The sequence below is a fragment of the Topomyia yanbarensis genome, chromosome 3 (assembly GCF_030247195.1).
Source record: "Topomyia yanbarensis strain Yona2022 chromosome 3, ASM3024719v1, whole genome shotgun sequence".
In the NCBI taxonomy this organism is placed as follows: domain Eukaryota; kingdom Metazoa; phylum Arthropoda; class Insecta; order Diptera; family Culicidae; genus Topomyia; species Topomyia yanbarensis.
Window position 1 is genome coordinate 410,967,589 of NC_080672.1, and position 21,295 is coordinate 410,988,883.

Sequence of the window (21,295 nt, forward strand, 5' to 3'; positions counted from 1 at the left end):
TCATCCGGCTATTTTACATTTTGTTCCATGTTGTTTGCTTTATTCAGAGGACAATTCAATTTTAACTACATCTGATCTGATCTCTTCTAATTTTGGGATATGGTGCATATCGAACGAAACGACAGGTTTGTATGTTTAATGTAGGTACTGAACTTGTCTGAGAAGTTAATTGATTTTGTTCGATTTTGCGATGTTAAATGGTTCGGGAACAACAATTTCGTTCAGATGAACAGCAAACAATTTATCTACTTTTGCCTGAGGAGGGTTCAAATCATTCGACAACGTTCATTTTTCCAACGATATTTTTAACGATAAACAAAATATGCTAACAAATTTTCAATCCAAAACAAGCCAAAAATAAATAACTTTTTATCCGAAATAAAATTAATTCTGCTATCATCGAATGTTTCTTACAGTTTGGGTTTACATTTCAGCCCTGCTGATGCATGAAGGTATAATCATACACCAGCAAATTGAAATTCGGGACCAACGAAATATATTTTAACATTTCTTCCTTTTTGTTTTTGTTGGAGATGAGGGTTTTTTTACATTGACCCAAAAGTTCGACGTCGTTCGAATCGTTGTAATCGGGAAACGGAAACATAAATATGCACCCTGTTTTTCCATTCCACACGAACTTTGGGTCGATTACCCGGAAAGTTTATTCTTTTAACTGTTTCATTAAGAAATATTCTTTCTCTCCGTGTTTTTCCGCTTATTATCAATTACCATGTGCCTAACTTGTAGTATGAGTACGATTTTGAAAAATGAAATGTGTTTCTGCTTGTTTTGCTTTGTTTTCCTCGTTAGGTTTATTGGGTATTTTTCTTCAATGAACGACATTGAATATCCCGGAAAGAATGTATTTTTTGTTTCTCTTGTGTTGTACGACATTGTATGTAAATTGGGGGATGGTGGTGGGATATATTAGTAGGGATCGTAGATACGCTATCTATTGTAATTAACTATTGTTGTTATCAGTGTTGGCTTGAAAAATGAAAACTGTCTTCTTTGCGAAATAATTGATTGAATGTGTGCATCCGTGTTGCATTTCGGTGCCTGTAAGCTAATGCTCGAATGTGTCTGCTGTGAACCGTTTTATGTTATAATGTGTGATATTGGACAAAAAGGATGGGAATAGTAGTACTGAAAAAATACATTATTTCTTACAGATATATACTAGTAGAAACACACTTAAATTTACCGGAGATTAATAACATATAGAAAAGGCGTTTGTCCGGCTGATATGCAGAGGAGTTAGTATTTAGAAGGAACGATATATTGTTCCATTCCCGCTATTGGTATAGATATATGAGGAATACTTGCCAGTGCACAATTCCGGACATACGCCTGATACGAATAAAAATACAGTAAAATCTCGACCGCTGTGATACTGTTTGAAAAATACTCTGATATTGTGTAGTACTGTAAGTTCAGTGCTCGGGCCAGGCTATCCAAATCTAGGTTGCCGATAGGGATTTGTGGGTATCGAGTGATTTTGAACGATAAGCTGAGAATGCTGTTTTTTGGCTCGTCCGTTGGCACCGAGAAATCTAACAGCCCGTGCTACAAATACATCGGCTGCTCGTTTGAATATTTGTGTGCTTGTTCTGAACGAATGGAACAGGACGCTTAGTATTCTATTATCGCACGATAGTAAACAAATTGACTTGATGTACTCCACGCTACTTTCTTAAACCGGAATTATTCTTCGTGCTGCCGATCATTAGATAGATTTTCTTGTATGTGGAAAATCGGGATATATGGAGAATGGATTCAATAACATTTCTTCGAAAACCATTCTCCAGAAAATAAAATACCGAAGCTTGATCTAAGAAATGCATTCCTAAAAAGTAACAAGTTCCTGAAAATTATTCCTTAGAAGGTACCGAATCTCAGAATTCCCTAGAAATTACCAAAATGCAGAAAACTATTTTTCTAAATACCTGAGGAAAGCCTAAGAAAACATGTGACCAGAAATAAACGATTGTAACTTTCGAATATCCATTTACCTGAATATATTTCTAGAGCACATTCTTCTGCCTTATTTTATGTTAAAAAGAAGGATCAAGTTCCAACATATTGTTTACCGGTTGTATCGGTTGATGTATTTTTCATTTTAATCGGATATTATGTTCTCAACGAGATTTCCTCCTCACACATAGACTGTTCACCGAACGTGTAAAATGCGATGGAGTCACTCAGAAGAAGCGTTGAATTGGTGATCAGAACTCATAATTCAACAAAAAACAACATCGGAATTTCAAAAATGCCAAAACCAAAAGACAGCTCATGTTTAAAAGAAGGCGAAATCTCCTAAATACATTCACTAGACAGGCAGTATCATATAATATGTTGGAGGCAACTGAATCATCGTCACCTCTCTAAATAACAGGCTCTCGGGGGACAGTAAGTTCTGCTACCACTATCAAATGCCGCCAAGTGATCAGTCGAGTCAGAATATATTATGTTTTATTTAGTAACACGCGTTTTTATTAACTCGACCCAAGTCCGTATAACTGCTTGTAATTATATTCGCGTCCCAAATAATGACGTATCGTGAGTGAGCGCCCATTGTGGTGTCGAATACAAAAGTGACGACGAGAAAGTGATTTATTTTTACTGATATTCTTGGTCAAAAAGTCAACCACGTGGAAACGAAAGAGAATGGTTTAGTCATTTGACGGCCATCCAGACTAGAATCCGACTAGGAATCGGACCAATAGTGAGTGCAACTCTGCTGCTATGTATTGGAGGCATGTTATATCATATGCTATTAATCAATTCATACCAAAGAAGCTACACCGTGAACCAATCTACCCACCGTGGCTCTCCACTTTGAAACGCTATAAATGCGCAAAACGTTCTGCATTAAAAAAATTAACAAGGCAACTCTGACTCCACCTTAGATCGCATTACTTGAACCTCAATAACCGCTATAAGCGATTGAATAAGGCTCTTTGCTATTCTTACAATCAACGTATACAGAGCAAGCATAGAAGCTTCTGGAATCACGTCAATAAACAGAGGAAGGAAGCCGGTTTACCATCTCATATGTCACTCGACAGGGTTCAAGTATCAACTCCGCCCGAAATGTGCAAATTATTTCACCAACATTTCAGTAGACTGATAATCAAATCTGTAAAGCTGCAAATGTCATTCCTCCACGTTCTCCAATTGACTCTCATCGTCATCGTCCACTCCAGTGCCCGACAGAATTCCATATGCCGTACTAAAAAATTTCTCAGATAGTCTCCAGCTTTCGTTATCAATGGATAAAATCATATATTTTACCAGTGTTAAAAAAATAACAAAAGCGTTATTTCGAACTATCACGGAATAATTGCATTATGTACAGTGTCTTATTCTTATATTAGCTTATTCGAACTGATTGTGCTTGATTTTATCATTTTTATTCAAGACCCAACATGGCTGCATGCCTAAGGGACCATCCATAAATGACGTCGCATTATATGGGGGAGGGGGGAGTTTTGTATTTTGTGATGATGTGTGACGACAGGGGGGGGGGGGGGGGGTAAGGGGTCATGTCATGCTACGTAGCTTTTTTAAAGGGGAATAGGGGTTGACCTGATGTCACGATAATCTTACCCGTTTCATCTAACTAACATCGTTTTTGATTTTTTTAAAAAAATTTACGGGGACAACGAGGGGGGTGAGGGTTACCGTCAAGCTACGTAATTATCAGGGGGGTATATAGAATTTTGTGACGAAATGCTACGATGGGGGAGGGGGTGTTAAAAATCACTCAAAAAATGCTACGTCATTTATGGATCATCCCTAAACGGTAAACCACTACAAACCTAGTATGTTACACATCTTTCATCAGTCAATATTTACAAGCAAGCCTATAGGTATATACGGCCGTGCCATATATACCGACTTCTCCGCGGCGTTTGATAAAATTAATAGACACATAATAGTTTCCAAATTAAATAGACTTGGATTTAATGGCTCCCTTCTGGATTCGTTTCACTCGTACCTAAGCGAACCTGAAATGGCAGTGAAAAATGGAGATTGCCCGACATCACCATTCGCTGCCAGCTCGGGAGTTCTCCAGAGTAGTCATCTCGAACCATTCATATTTTTGCTTTATTTAAACGACTTAAACCATTCGCTGAAACATTCGTTCCAACTATTTCACCTTATCAGGAATGCCAAAGAGGGAGAATTCTTGAAGTTAATAATTTCGACAATATCTAACAATTCGTTCTCAAACGGGAATCATCTGTTAAAACCCCCATGTTCCCAATCTAAACATCAAGCACTAACATTGAGTACACTATTTGTAAGGCCTCTAAGCTGCTAGAATTAATTTTTAGTCATTTTAAAAGCACTCTATTGTACTTTGGTCCTTTCAACACTCAAATACCGCAATGTAATCTGGGCACCTTATTAGTTATTACTAAAATTATATTCAACGCATTGAAGCTATTCGGCGCAAATTTGTTCGTTTCGCACATAGTCGACTCCCATGGAGGGACCCACTAAACCTACCGAGCCACATAGATCGCTGTAAGCTTATTGACGTCGTCTCTAGTCTGTACGCCGGTATGTTTCAAAGGCAGTTCTACTACAATCTCTTTGGACATCAGCTTTGGAAATCGACATTCGTCGTCGTAGTCTTCGAACCTATCCTTTTTTTCGCATTCCGGTTGCCAGAACAAAGTATGGTTACAGGCGCTACGATGACTTGTTGGAGTGGGAGCGCTAGATGCATCGAGGACCATGGAGCAAAAGTCCGATTGCTTATGCGGACTCTGAAAATATCCGAACACGAGCGGTATGTAAGCTTCATACTACCGTAATCACCACCTTCGCGGGAACGGTGGCCAAGCTTAGTGCCTTGTTTGGTTCCTCTGAGTCCGTCATTAGCCGGTGACATCGCTAGGTCAATAAGTGTCCCGTGATAGGAGCGGTTTAGCAAGTAGGAGCGGATGAATTTTAGAATGTACAGGAGAAAGTTTCCTTTAAGCATCTTGTGTGAGATTGCTACCTGCCACACTGGGTCGTATGCCTTCTCAACATCCAGGAGCACCATGCCAGAAGATTAGGTCCGCGAAAAGGTAACTCGAATCTCCTTCACAAGCCGGTTGGTAGACTGCCTTCGTTTGAAGCCAAATTGCACATCAGGTATGCTTCGTTCAAGAAGTTTGCTGAACGAGAACAACAGACTTATTAGTCTGTAGTTGCTTGCGTTAGTGGGGTCTTTGTTTGGTTTCAGTGTGGCAATTACTACTACGTGTTTCCATCTAGCCGGGAAGTAACTAAATCGTATACAAGCGGAGAAGATTTTGGCTAGGAAGGCCTTAGGAGGCAGTGTTTTAAGGACGCAGTTTCGAATATTGTCGTGACCAGCTGATTTCTTGGGATTTAAGCTAACGAATAATCCGAACTGCTTCCTTCGGGGGGCTCAGCCAAGAGTGGGTATCTGTTAGATATGATTGGTCGATATGTGACGATTTCTGTATCACACCATCTGGTTGGTGTGTGCCTGTGCGAAGTGCATAACTAACAGCATGGGTTTCTCTGGCGGGAAAGAGATAATTGTGTCTGTTTGACGCAAGGGTGGACTATATTTGGTCTATTTTCGCAGAGCCTCGCAGATTCTTCATAGCATGTCACGGTCATCGTTTAGAGTGCGCAGCGTTTCCTTGAATCTGCTGGAGGTAGCCTGGTCGCAGTCCTCGCGAATCCTACGGTTTAGTAACGATACGATGTTCTTGTAGATAGGGTCTTTTTGCCAGTGCCACTGACGCCGACGTTTGTTTCACAGTGAGATCAATTTTCGGGTGTTCTCTGGACGTACTTCAGGCGCCATAGTACGTTCGCATCCACTACTGCCCTCGTTAGGAACTCAATATCAGCGTCAACCTCAGTTTCGTTGTTCAAATTTGTGATAGTTGGGTCTAAAAAAAACGATCTTAGAGTTAATCTCACATTAGAAACGAGGCCAGTCCGCATGTACGTAGCATCGGAACTTGCATTTTCTGGACGGTTGGCATTGAAAGACTGGCATCAAACATTACCAGGAGATGGTGCGATGACAATTCGTTCAGTGCGATTGGCTTTGTCATGTTCAGCAAGATATTCGAAATGGTCAGGCCACGTATAGGCCCTCGACCCACAGGATGGCACGTGAAGGATACCGGAAAATGGATGAAGAAGTTCCCACTAGCTGCTTCCTGGGTATAGTACCGCTCCGGTCTTATTTGCTTTCGAGCAGTTCCAGTGGCAGTGTCGTACGTTCAGGTCACCCACTATGAAGAAAGGTTGAGCTGTTCTGACAAGTGTTGAGATATCTCGGCGAAACTGCTCTCCCCAGGGAAGTAGGTAGCGATCACATATAGGCTTCCATCCACCGTGTATGCCGACAACTTCTATGACCTTGGTTGAGATGTTGACTGTTGAGCTCTGCGAATTTGATGTCCCTTCGAATCGCTATCGTGGCACCGCCCCCCTATTTCTACGTTCTGTCAGAAGCACGGTCGAACCGGACACAATTTAAATTCGGGTTGAAAAAAGCATGCCTTTGCTGCTGTTTCGGTAACAATTCCTACGTCCACTTTGTACCGTTCCAAAAATTGGAAAAATTCAAGTCTCTTGTTATGGACAAAATGCCCGTTCCAGTTAGTGAAACGAGATTAAACATTATAAACGTACTTGCTAGTTAGCTCAGAGAGCTAGAAGTTTCTGTAGTTTTGTTTGGCAGTAGATCCTTATTGGTATTTCCTTGATTTAGTAGCATCATGGCCTATGATTTTCCTGGCGGGGAGCGGTTGAGCTACTGTATCGACTCTAGGAAGAACATGCTTGAGGAGGGGTGGTGTTGGATGCCGGCGCTCGATTTATTTTTGCCAACTTCTCGACGTAGTTTTTTCCGGCTAGGGCAGCCACTGCCGTTTGCATACTTTATTGATCCACGTGTCCCGTTCTCGTCACTTTATTCCAAATTCGCTTTCTTGGGAAGATGGCGCTTCGTTGAAAGATGCTTCTCACCACACATGACGCACAGTGGGAGGAGATTGGGATTGCGCATTTCATGTCCGAATCGTTGACATTGATGACACCGGACTCACCTTCTGCGGTTCCGAAAGTTTAACATTTCCTTTCACGAAGTGCAGTAGATATTGAGCACTTTGCTCTTGACCGACGATCTTGTAGGAAAACAGGTAAACAGCCAAGTTTTAGAAGCTCCGTTTCCAGCTCGGTTCCGTCAAATACAGAATAATTCCCGAACAGCAACACAGGTAGTGTCCAAAGCAGCTTCATCAGGGATATCCAGGTATTAATGATGATATTGTCACGTAGGTGAAAGAATGCAAGCACTGCGCATCGGCAACAAAATCTCTAGCACATTCAACGCCAGCTCCCTGGCCAAAATTAAAGGGGTTATGGAAGCGTACCCATGTGGACTTTGCTGGTAATATAGAAGGGGCTATTTTCTGTTGGCCGTAGATGCTTATACCAAATGGCCAGAAGTAGTTCTCACCCATCGTATCACCTCAACAACTACAAATCATCTACAATCAAAATTCTACGTAGTATTTTTGCACGGCTCCGTTTCATCCCCAGTCCAATGGCCAAGTGGTGCGCTTTATGGATTCATTTAAGCTTCATGTGAAGCTAGAACTTCCATAACTGAAGTACTGGATTTTTTTCCTTTAGACGTACAGATCCACGCCGAATCGTCAAGTGAAAGTCGGATTGTCTCCGTCCGAGACTATGTTTGGTCACCGCATGCGCATAAACCTAGATCTATTGCGACCTTCATCATATCTGAGAGGCATGCAGCCGATTGTTGGAAAAAAGCTCTTTGATCCACACGACCTGGTATAGGCCAAACTCTATACTAACAACAAATGGATAGAATTATTTTAAAATATGATTGGAAAATTCTAGGTTATGTTTTCAGAGAAAATATTCCTTCCGTAGAATAATTTTCTGGAAATAAGTGTTTACTGGAGAATTGTTTTCTAGAGCATGGTACTTTCTGGAAAACAGTCGGCATTATATCTTCAGGGGAATTGTTTTCTGGTGAATATGATGCCATAAATGATTCTACAGGGAACGTATTTAATTTTTTCGTAGTTCCCGCTTTTTTGTTCTAGCTCGTTCCAACGGACAGTTACTCTCCAAAGCTATTTCAGAAAATTAACTGAAGTTCAGTGGACTCCTATAAAGTCGTTAGTAAACTTTCGTAATAGCCTTGACAAGGCTAGGTTATCAGTCCGCCAGATCAAATTAAATTGAAGAACTGGTATAGGAGCGGTTTATATTAATTTCGTTTCCAGAACCGAGTCAGAGTTGGTTTGCTCTATTGTTTTTTTTAAAGCAAAAAGAATTCGATTTAAATAAACATTGGATAAAAATGTAACCTCTTAAAACGAAGAACATTTTCTGTTCACCGACCTCTACAAAATAAAGATACTCCGTAACAAGTTTTATTATCTTAGGAATCTTCAGTGTCGTGTTATTATTAATCTCAGCTATCGTTCTACCAAAACAATCAAACGTAAAAAAGACCATGTGCCCCACAATCTGATTCAGTAGTACATATCCAATGGTTCCATTACGCCTCTGCACGAGGCCAGCACAGCGTCGAGAGTTTATTGTACGAGCGATTAACTTTACTACTGGTGATTATGAAGGTTTTTAAACAATACACAAACTACGATTAAAACAATAGTATATAGAACGTGTTTAATCGATCGGCTGACTGACACGTTCGCTCAGTTCAGCGCCCATCCATTGTCGGGGTCAGTCAGCGATCAAGAGTACCGCAAAGAACTCGCTACCGATAGTGATCCGGCAGTACTACACCGAATCATAAGGATAATATTTCCTTCCAACTTGCTGCATCTTATGCTATCTCGCTCGCCTAAATCGATTCCATATGATTAAGAACCTTCAACTTGCTGCATATTTTCCGTTTTCCAATTATGATAATACTTTTCTATTTTGACAAACTTTCCGCTTAGGTAAATGGTAATCAATTTAAACTTCACTTGTGACACAGTAAAGTCATTACTGCACCAAAAGTTCAGTGTCCAGTGGGAGTCCTGCTTGGCGGTCAGATTCCAGCGCTGGACAAAGTTCCAACAAACCGGTTCAATAAAAATCGCCTACGAGCAGCACTCTCTAGCCAATTCCTATTGACTGGTGTTGTATCGCTTAATGTGACATCCGTTTCTAGCACAGATTGTTATGTTTGCTTTCAATATGTTTAGTTAACGTATTAGCGCTCAGCTGACAGTGTGTGTGTATGGCTTTAATGCCCTTAGGCAGTAAACTTTTGTCAGGAAAGCATGAGTTTCTTGAAATAAATGCATTCTTTTTTCGGACTTTTTTGAGCCAAAAAAATCATGCTTTGCATTTTTCAATCGCAAAAGCTGATCACGCTAAGGGCAGTTGCTTCATTGTTTTTGTCAAATGTTGTTTTGGTAAGGAAGCAAAAAAAATCGGTTCCTTTTTACAATTTTACAAATATTCGAAACATAAAACATTAAATTATGCCTGACTTGCCAGGCATAATTCGTCAACAGTTACGTCGTTCCTCACCCGGACTCATTTTACTTCTTAAACCCGTTGCTCAGAGGTGATTTGGACTTACTTTCATCCGGTGCAGCCGCTGCACTGCTACCCTTCGGTTTAACGTTGTCCAGCCCAATTTTGCTGAGAATTTCTAGTGCTCCACGAGCGGCCTCATCGTGCGATTCTTCCAAGCTAGCACCGCTACCGTGGCACAGCTGAGGCGGTTCAGTCGACAGGGTTACTAGCGTGAGATATTCGCCGTGGTTACCTTTCGGGAAGTCGGAAAATATCACCTATAGGAATGTAAATAACGTTAGTTTGTATATTTTTAACTGAGTAACCAATAAAAAACTTACCTCAAACTTTAGCAGCTGAGCCAAATACATGAGTTGTTCCGTCATTCGGCCGACGTCCGGATTGGAGCTGGTGGCAGGCGTAGTTGTAGTACTAGACGTATTGTTTATCCTGTTAGTAGCGCTGCTGCCCTGTCCCGACTTCGATGAGCTATCAACGTTAGAGGCAACAGATACGTTTGATTCCGCATGGGCGTTATTTTCCTGATTGTAGTCCTTTGCAGGCGGGTTAGGTTTGTTGGGAATACCTACTCAAAAAAAAAAGACGTTGCCCTCTTAACGATACCGTACGAAACCATCCAACCACCTACCTGAATTCAGCTGCAGCACGCCGGGAACAATTTGCCGACCAGCGGTGCCACCCTGTTTCCCGTTCGACTGAACACTCGGACTGTCGTTGAAGGCGACCTTCCGGTTCGGTTTCTCAACCATCTCGTTGGCACTTCCCGACATGTTTTCCTTGTTGGGTAAGGATGAGTTGGCAACCGTCGAACGTCCGTAGCCGAGCATAACGAGCAGGTTTTCCGCTGCCTCTTTTTTCGCCATCTTTTTGGTTGGACCGATACCCGTAACGGTACTACCACTGGCGGCGACCTCCATTACGAATTCTCGTCGCCGTGCGACACCGCGTTCCTCCACCAGTGTATACACGGGCTCCTTTTCCTTGCGTGCCTGTTGAATTTGCATCAGCCGGCTGATTGGATTCACCATGTCCGGAGGATCTTCTTCGGCATTATCCTTGATGAGGTTACGAGTTTTCTTCTTTGGTAGAGGAACTTTTCGCTTCAGTTTCAACATGGTACGGGTGTTTTTCTCGGGCGAAGTTGGAGCAATCTTTCTAAGCTCGTCTAGCATCTTCTCGGCAGCACGCTTCTTGGAAAGTTTCTTCCCATTGCCCTCCCCTTCAGTAACAATGTTACCCACTTTGCAAAGCGTTGTAAAAACTTTCATGTGCGGCGGGCCCTTCTCGCCGTGGACTTCAAATTGAACGGTAAGCTTACGTTTCAGTGCCATCTCGTGCACGAGAGAGATTGGAGATTTTAGATCTGAATTAGGATCGTCGCTATCGATCGAAGTATCGTGGCATTCAGAAGGTGCATTAGTCGTATCGGGAGTAAGTGGTTTCAGCACCTCTAGAGCACGTGCAGCTGCATCATGCCGAGCTGCCTGCAGTGTGTGCCCTTCGCCTAAAAACGTCCGCTCTCCTACGTGCAGGGTGACTTTGTATACTTCCGGTACGTGCGGCGCCAACGGAGGCATATGATGGTTATAGTAGTATCCACGGGGATAGTCCGACTTGCTCCCCATGGGATTTCGTCGATTGTAGGAATTTGGTGGAGGGGCACCGTACCTTACTCCACCGGGTGGGGGATTATTGTACATTGTGTTGTTACGATGATAACCACCGTAAGACCCTGGTGGCGGAACCGAGAAATAGTGCGGACCACCTCCTCTTACCGCCGGTTGCGGTGCGACAGGCGGTGAATGCGTGTTGGTGCTGTACTTGGTTGCGATGGGGGCATCAACCTGTTGATATTTTTCGAAATGTTATAACATACGTAGCAAGAATAGACTATCGTTAAAATTACCATTTCAGTTTCGTAAATAGTAGGCTCGCCACGTTTCATTGCGAGGGCATTCAATTCTACGGTTGGTGTGATGTTTCCAATGTTGGTCTTTCCACCCGTTTTGGTCCGGTTAATTTTAGCCGGAGGATGTTTATATTTGGTAGCACCGATAGCTTCGTGGGCTGCACTGTGCTGAGCTTTTTTAATGCTCGGGCCTTCCGCTGTGTACTCTTCATCGCCCAGCTTGAGCGTGACGGTGAATCGTTTCTTGTGAGCAGGGCCCGATTCTCCAGTCAACCGGTACTGGTGCTGGATCCTGTTATAACGTGCTAATTCGTTAACTAAACACATTGGGGTTTTCTCTTTAGTGTTTGCCAAGGTTTCTGGTACAGAAGACAGCAGCTGGTTGGGCTGCTGTAGCTGTGACTGTGAGGTTGACTCGTTCTGACCATCGGAAGTGCTGCCTGAATTGGCCGCCAGGGAAGTGATTGATGCTCCTACACCTGAACCACTTCCACATCCACCTCCTCCTCCACCACCGCTACTAGCGACACTTGTTATACTGCCAGTGCCGGTACTGCTGGTTATGTTGTTGCTAATGTTAGTTGCTGCCGGAGTAGTGGCGGTTGAGGAGGACATTCCTCCCGATAGCTGAACGGGATCCGTCTGAAGGACCACTATTACATTCGATGGTGTATTGGTTTGTGGTGCCGCGTTGTTGTGATTGTGAATGTTTTTAGCTGAAAGATAGTTCAACAATACAATCCGATTTATAAAAAAGTAAATAAGTCGTCACTTTAGGCCCAGACAAATCGTCCGCTTTTATACGGCAAAACAACACAGGGCAGAACATACGTTATCACAACACTAGCTAGATTAATCGAGATTTCACTTTCAGATAATCAAATCATTCCTTCGAACACTGATGTAAATTCTTCACTTACGTTCATGTGCTGGAATCATGCGCGGTTTGGATCCCCCGGGACCGGCAGCAGACACAACCGGAATCGCACCCGACTGGTGATTATGGTGCACGTGATGACTGTTGTGATGACTATGTTGTTGATGATGCTGATGGTGTGGATTCTGGTGGTGATGACTGCCAGAGTTGGTGTTGTTGCTGGTGTTGCTGCTGTACGGTAGCGACTTAGGGGGATAGCCCATTGGCTTCAACGATATTCCGGCACCGCTGCCATAGTGCTGTGATGATGGTTTTCTGGAACCGTGCTGCTGGATTGGCATGTGTGGGCCAGCTGGTATTGCTGGATGGTGGTCTCCACGTGGATGATGATGATGATGCCGGTTGTTGATCCTGAAAGAATACATAGAGGAACGATTGTAGTACGATAGTAGAGAACTGAAGGAGGAATTCGATGACAGGGCGGGTAAGGGCAGGAACTTCCGACTGTCCAGCAGCATATTAGATCTCGTTGCAAGTTTCAATTTCAACACTTTAGGCGGTATATGTTCTAGATAGAGTCCTCTGTGATCTTGTTATAATAAATCCTTCCGCTCGCTCCTTAGCTCCGTTCGCGGCCAATGTTTGTGCAGTACTAATCTGGTCAACTCGAATCCCCAAACCGCAATCTGATTTACCCTATTTACATACTGTCATATATCATTAATGTAAGCTGATCGTTTTACGGCGCTCTCTTCTAGTTTACGTCCCCCTGCTATCTTTACTTCACAGCATTCCTTTCAAAAGTTCAAGATTTTGAAAACGACAGTCGTGCTTTTCGATAAAGCCTTGTAGGTTGTCACGGACCATTTTGCTAGGATAGGTGCAGCATTAACTGTTTGCCGAACTCCTGCTGTGCGTTGTAATTATCATAGTGGTGTTACGAGCCTTCTGCGTGGCTAAAGTTTGCTATCTTCATTGCAAGAGTCCAACAGAAAACTCATTTTCACCTATTTCGCTGTGCAAGGCAGGCACATACAAACACGTGGTCCACTGTGAAGATGCAATAAATTCATCTTCCTTTTGGCACCGCTTTGCTCCAGTGTCTCGGGGTTTCATTGTTGCTACCGTTTCTCCATTATTCTGTTATATTGTATGAATTTAAAAGGACACTTCATCCTGTTCAGAACGAACCGGTGGTGGCTCCGTCGCCGGACCTTCGTCCAGTCACGACTCGACACGTTGATCTTGTCGCGCCTGAACAAGCAACTGGCGGCAACTGCTCAACCAGTGAGCGAGGGTCTCGCGCAGAGACAGCTTTATAAAGGGTCTCATCAAAAGGGTGAGGAAAGAATTTGCGTACATTTGTGGATAAAAACAAATAAATAATAAAAGCTGTGAACTGCTTTGAATGCAATGGGAAGGAGGGAAGAAGTTACCTGGTTGTACTTTCACATGACTTGCTTTTGACCGTTTTTAATTTTATATAACTATCTACGAAACAGGCATCGATATTGTCAGAGAATCCAAGAAAACGTCCGTGTTTTCGTGGTCATCGCTGATAATCGTTTGACATGATCACATAATTGGCTTCTAATCAAAAAAGATTAATTTAAAAATCGTGTTTTAACCCTCAAAAGGGCAAGCTAAAATCGTGGCTTTAAGAAGCACCGCTCCTAAGACCCAGTGAAAATAAAAGCTTCGTTTTTATGGTTTTATCAGTGAGAAATCGTTTAAGAACATTACTGCCTATAATGTAGGTAAGGAATCTATAGACCGTGGGACTGACTTGCGATTATGAGCAGATTGGATAGTCACCAAAATATAGACATTGACGCGACATCTTGAATTCAATAAGCAGTAAATCTATCGAGTGAGCCACGTAATCCGTAAACACATTTTAATCCTTCGAACGCCTAAAGCAACTGGCTGGTACCGAGTGATGTCTCGGTTAGCCAGCGTTCATACAGGTTGTGTGAACTGTTTGGATTTAGTGTCTAACTGGCGCCAATTTTGGTGTTAGTTTGGATATATCGTCTAACTGGCAGCAAGTTGGTGGAAATTTAATTTTCTCATTGCCGACAATCGATTAACACGGATAACAGACCAATCAGCCTGTGATCCACTCATTTGCCCGGATTACTCAAACATAGGGGTTCTGAATTAGTTTTAGTCCGACGGAGCGACAGCGATGTCGGACAGCACGCGACATGAAGCCACATTATACGTCAATACTTCTTCATTCCATTACGTCAGTAACACAAATTCCTGAAGAATAATTAATTTTGGTTTGCGACAATTCCGCATCCAACGACCCTTTTATCAACAAAAAGGGTGGAAAAGTTCCAGAGTTATTCAATTTTTCCCAAAGTAAAAATTTGCTCGCATGAGCTTTTAAGGGTTGTATATAAACCTTTCTAAAAAATCGATTTTTTTGCTCGATTACGTATACATTCTAAAATATGTGTGCAAACTTCGAATTAAAAATTTAAAAAAATGAATAAAATGAAAGATATAATTATAGAATCCTACAGTGCGCGATAATGCCCCTCTAACCCCTTAAGGGGATCCTCTTATATAATTGTGGCAAAAAGTACCTAATTTTTTTTGAAGCAGCAAAATACACATGTGCGCCATTCTGCAAAATGTTTATTAAGGTTTCATCTATAAAATAAAAATTTTCGATTGTAAGATGTCAAAAATAACGTCCTAAATGGCGGCTTTCTAGAAGCAAGATTTTTCGAATCTGCGGGCATTCTCGTTTTTGAACCAATCAACTTCGGGTTTTGCTCGCCTCAAAGAAGACAACATTCTCGGGTGCTGTAACCTACAAAATCGCAATATGTTGATCATTAACGATTTTTTAGAGCCAGCCAAAGTGGAAGTCATGCGAAAAAACGATACTATATTTTCAAGTTGCCCGCATTTCGTTTCTATATCGAATTTTTTCGTGTTTTTAAGGTTGGGCCGCCTCTACGGAATGTAATTTTGGAGATCGTTCTGATTTGCTGCTTCTTGTAGACGACGAATTGCGACCTGTACCTTTATCGTGCCCGCAGATGAGGCCGGTTTTCAAAACAACTTTTGCTGGAGCCGCCATTTTTGACACCTTACACTCGATAATTTTTATTTTATGGATGAAACCTTAATAAACATTTTGCAGATAAGCGTCATTTTTCTTATTCAAAAAACTTTTTGCACAATTATATAAGAGAACCCCCTTAAGAGTGCACTGCCATTATATGCATATTTGTCCCATGTTCTATGGGATTCCCTATATACATGGTACAATTATGCGTATAACGGCAGTGCGATGCCAGCAAGTTTCTAAATTGAAAAAATATGATTCTGATATTTTCTACCGACTTTACTGATAAACAGATCATTAGATACGGAACTAAACGTTCTCTAATTTTTTTTTATCAAAGCGTAGACGCTTCTTTCTAAAATATTGAGAAATTACCGTACTTTTAAAAAAATAATGGTCATTTTCATATTGTTATCAAAAAAACCGAATAGTAGTATCATAGTAAATCATAAAAATGACATAAATTCGATTGTATAGTCGCATAAATAACAAAGAGGAGAAAACTATTTGGCATAATGTAATGGGCGTTTAGCATAGCGGACATTTGACATAACGGACATTTGGCATAATTTTGAGGAGTGACTATATTACTGGTCATTAACATAACGGACGTTTGGCATAATTATTTTTAACCGCTGAAAAACCGTCATTTGCCACAATTTTTCAACGTGATCACACTGAAGATCATTTGGCATAACGAACATTTGGCACAATTATTTAGGGGAGAGAGGGTAACAGTGGATCAGCAGGAACTATGAAACATTCGCAATAAAATAATAATGCATGGTCAGAATCGTCTCATTCCCTGATATTTCACAATTTCTAATTCTTTACACGTGTTACTTGTTTTTGAGAGAGATCTGATAGCTGCATCTCATTTATTGAATATTTGTTTGTTTTGTTATAGTCAGTAAATTTGCAATGAAAAACATTATTCCATCTTTATGAGTTACCATCCATTGAATAAATATTTAGTCCAATGTTATTTATAGCAAATTTTATGCTCAACATTTGCCGCGAACAAGGTTTTTCGGTAACTTGTCATGGTTCTATGTAATTTCACAATTTTTGTGAATAGACAAATTTGGGTAACGATGACGTATGGGGAACAGTGGCATTTTCTTGTTTTTGTGGTCTGTCTCAAATTGTGAATGGGTTCCGATTTTCCACAGTAAATACTACTAATACAGTGCAGTTACGCGGTGATATAGTGATTTCTTTCGTAAGCAAGTGATTTTCGGCTCAATATAACTTAAATTCGAAGCGTTAGGACAATTCTTCGTCAAAACAAAAGAACAGAATTTACAAATAGAATATTTCACTATAGACGACGTCGTGTTTCATCGTTCCTACCCATGGGGCACAATGGTACATTTTACCACCGACTGCTTATTACCCACAAAAAGTTATTTCCCGTGAGTTTAACCAGTTGGAAAAAATATATGTATTACTTAATAACAGAGTGGTACTATGTAGCACTTTTGGCTACCCAAATATCATGTATTATCATCAAATTTAAATCGTAGAAAAAATGTGTTTCACTGTTACCCCCTCTCCCCTACATGTTCAGGGAATGGTCATACGGCTCGTTCCCGTTATCCGTAAACGTACTACGTCTCCAGATTATGAAAACTCCTGCCCTATTAAATTTTCTATACGTTCAAATCTTTCCGCCTGAGAGTTTTTTTTCACTTTTCACAACAGCGTTTCAATCACTAAAGTTATTTTATTATTATCCTTCTTTATATTATGGGCTGTCCTTTCGAATTATATAATGTAAAATAAACAATCCAACCAACCCAATTACGGTACCCTTCCAGTCCCTTGTTCGTGATTTTTTCCGATCTGAAAAGTTACTATTTTGTATATTGAGGGATTCCATGAGAAAACGGCCGACCGCAAAATATGACCATCGTCGATTCGAACGAAACTTTGCAGGTGTGTTCGCTGTATAATCTCCATGATATTCTCTGGCAATTGGAATATTTTGATACAAGAGTAATTTTTCAAAAGTGCGTAAACGTTTCTACGTGCATGAATTTCAAAAATTTTTTGTTCGATTACTGTATTTTATACAGCAAAACTATCTGAGAACAAGTTACAGGGAATGAACACTTCTGTCCGAAAAAATATACACTGAAAAAAATGTTGTGTCATTTTTCAAAAAAAAAACGAAAATTTATGATAAAAATTTAAATTGCGAAAAAACCCATTTTTTTAAAAAAAAATTATATTTTGTTACTAAAAACCTAAAGAGAAAAGAAACATTTTGATTGTGATTGCATGATGGAGAAAAAATCGGTAAAAAAGTTTTTCTACCAATAACTTCGTACGTTTTTAAATTTCATACTTTTTTTTGATTTCGATTATAGAGGTTTTAACCTTAAGGTCATTCGCCTCTTCGGGTTAGAAAAATCTCTTATGAAAAATTTCTAACCCTATGTGTGGGGTCGGGACTCGAACCCAGGTGCGCTGCGTACAAGGCAATCGATTTACCAATACGCTACGCCCACCCCCAAATTTCATACTAATTGACATACAAAATTGTAATTTTATTACAGAATATAATTCTAAGCACCATTTAAAATCAAAATTCATTTAACAAAAATCTTCCAAAATGCGATAGTTTTCGAGATATTTGAAATTTTGCTACTTCAAAAACAATTAATTCGTGTAATTATGCTCTTTTTAAAAGTTATTCGCGTTACCCCATCAAAAAATGACAAAAATTTAATGTTTATCGTTTTAAAGACGTAAAAGCAACCTTTTTAGTGTATTTGGATCATGGAGAAGCTTTCAATAAAAACAGTTTTCCTAACAACAACTTTTGACATTTGTTTTATAATTCTTACTATTTGCAGTCAAAAACACAATTTTCTTTTTGAATATGATTGTAAACGCCATTTTAAATCGAAATGCTCTTAAGAAAAATTTTCTAAATTGTAGTAGTTCTCGAGATATTTTAACTTTTGTTTTAACAACACAATTATTTTGTTTTATTACGACCTTTTCATAAGTTAGTCGCGTTTCTCCATCAACAATAATAGGTTTTTCAAAAGGCCCGTAAACTTTCGTGCAACTTTCTCTTTGACATCAAGGCGATATTGTAAACCATTTGAAAGTTACATGAAAAAAAGAACCGTCAGTACAACAAACTACATATTCTTCAAGTTGTCGCACCATCTAGCCAGACAGCCATTCCTCGTGAAGAAAGTTTTAAAAAGAAAACTTCATGTGAGGGTAAGGTCACTGGGAGCAAGTGTATACTAGGGTGGGACAAAAATTAGATTTCAGCTCCGAGCAACTTTTTAGTTACTATTTGGGTCCTAGAACAACTGTGCAAATTCTTAGCTCGATCGATGAAACTATATTTTTGCGCCCACTGTTTAAAGTTTACATGGGATTTTGTATGGGAAAATTAACTTTTACAAATTAATTCCTCCAGGAGTCGCCCATCATTTCCTAAAAATAAATTGTTATGTGGCTTTTATAGGAAATTTAACTAAGAAACAAAGTCTCGAAAACCACGAAACGATCTGACGCTTGAGAAAAAAGTTATTAAGCAGAAACCGATTGATGCTCTGACGATTGATAAAATATTCATTTTTTCTAGCACCACTGCTGTTGGTTGTCCAATTATACGCAATTTTGTTTTAATCCTCTCTTAATATGTCTAGATCGTTTATCTATACTATTTGGACACTTCGCAAGGTTTTGAGGGATAAATTGAGGCTTCTTTTGTACATAATAAGAGAAAGTTAAATTTTTTGTACATAATTAGAACGTCAAAAGCAGTGATGCTATGAAAAGTAAAATTTTCATCAATCTTCAGGGCATCCATCGGTTTTTGCTTAATAACTTTTTTCACAATCATCAGATCGTTTTGCCGTCTTCTAGACTTTGTTTCCTTGAAAAATTTCCTATAAAAATCAGACATCTACTTATTTTTAGGAGATAACGGGCGACTCTTGGAAGAATTAATTTGCAAAAGACAATTTTCCTATACGAAATCCCATGTAAACTTTAAACAGTGGGCGCAAAAATATAGTTTCACCGATCGAGCTAAAAAATTGCAGAGTTGTTCTGGGAGCTAAATGGGACCCAAAAAGTTACTCGGAGCCAAATTTTATTTTTTTCATATAACCATGTCCCACTCTAGTGTACACTCATCTCAAGTAACTATTTGGGACCACAGTCTTGTGTGGCTAGTTGCACGATCTATCGGGTTACTGTTCTAAAACCCAGTAACCTTAGGACGGTATGTACAAGAAAGTGCTTCTTATTTCAGAAACACATATAGTGGTTTTATGTGTAAGAGTGCCTCTAGAGCAGCAGTAGGTATTGTCGAGAATGCATCAGTCATCGCCATCAAGACCATCCTCTGAAGATGGGTTAACTTTCATTGGATTGTCATAACTTCTCCCTTCTGCCACCAAACAAGACACCCGTATGCCAGTATTGGTTGTGTAGATCCACTGAATGAACTTGGGTTTGAGTTCCAAAGATTTGCCGATAGTTCGTCTACATTGGGCGCATGCCATGCAAGCTTTCTTGATTCTGCAATCCATCAGATTCCATCTAAAGAAGTTTTGAGTCAAAAATTACCCCAACGTACTGAGCTTGATCTGCGAAAATAGTTTCAAAGAACTATAATGGACGAGCTCCGGTTATAATCCCTTTTTTCGTGAAAAGCACCATTGTTTTATTTGGATTACCTAATAGTCCAACATGAAGAGACCATTGTTCAACAACACATAAGGTTTGTTGCAGCATATCAAAAAGTTTGTTTATGCAAATACTGGAGATCATTATATGATAATCATCTGCGAAACCATATGCCGGAAACCCAAGCTCTTAAGGGTTTCCTCAACAAGTTATCGGCGACAAGCAAAATTGAAACTAATTTTAAGAAATAAAATAGGAGAATTTTTAATATAAACTTCGTTCACCACCAATCGAGCTTATTCCTTTAGCTATAATTGGTTAACATTTTTTAAATAAAAACAATTGATAAATGCATTTTTTATAGCAATAAGTAATAAATAAATTTAAATTATTATGAGCTTCCTGCAAAGCTACGATGGGACCCTTAAAAGGATTCTTTTCCGCTGGGTACTCGCCGTAGCTTCTTGTCAAATTTTGTGTTTTGTCGGTCTCGTATTGTTTTTTTTTTGTTCTCAGCGTTTCCGCGATTCGTAACTTTGTTTTGTTGTGCTGACCTTTTTTTTGTACGCTGAGAACTGATGTGTCCACTACCAGGGGGCTCCGTTTGTGAGCTTTTTGGTGTGGGGGTGAGAGGCGGGATATTAAAAAAAAAGACATTTAAAAAAAAAAAAAGGTACCATTGAAGTGATGACAGCACACCATCTTGAAAACATCCGCAGACACTCAGTTTCATCATCTCTACTTAGAGATTAAAGATGAGCATAGACGTCGGTTGCTAAGCATTGCGTGTATCCAGTTCGTGATATGTGACCTCGTCCTGCTCCCAAAATGGATTCAAAAGACATGTTCTCAAAAGCACCTTCAATATCGAGAAAAACTTGATTGATAGTGTGAAAAACGTTTTAGACAACATTGTATAACAGGATGGTAGTAGACTTTCCTTGCGGATATGCATGTTGCATTGCATGCAACGGGTGCTTGCCCAAGCTAACATCCCGAATGAAGCGGTCGATTGAACGTTCCACTGGTTTGAGAAGTAAGAAGGTCAGACTAATCGATCTGAAGCTCTTTGCCTACTCATAAGTAATGCGGCCACCTTTGGAAATTATTTTACAGTTACGTTCCACCACGCTAATGGAATGTATCCTGTTGCAAAACTACAAGAATAACA

The 21,295-nt window shown here is 40.2% G+C and overlaps 1 protein-coding gene across 1 annotated transcript in view; it reads right to left on the reverse strand.

Moving 5' to 3' along the window:
• Positions 1-9: 9 nt before the first annotated feature.
• The window catches only part of LOC131691746 (double-stranded RNA-binding protein Staufen homolog 2), a 48,243-nt gene continuing 26,957 nt past the window's right edge, over positions 10-21,295 (reverse strand). The window contains exons 3-7 of the mRNA XM_058978374.1: positions 12,418-12,785; positions 11,495-12,213; positions 10,217-11,432; positions 9,909-10,153; positions 10-9,845 (exon numbers count right to left, since the gene is read on the reverse strand). Of these exons, the coding sequence (XP_058834357.1) occupies positions 9,591-9,845; positions 9,909-10,153; positions 10,217-11,432; positions 11,495-12,213; positions 12,418-12,785 (2,803 nt within the window). The 3' untranslated portion in view covers positions 10-9,590. The remainder of the gene's footprint in view (positions 9,846-9,908; positions 10,154-10,216; positions 11,433-11,494; positions 12,214-12,417; positions 12,786-21,295) is intronic.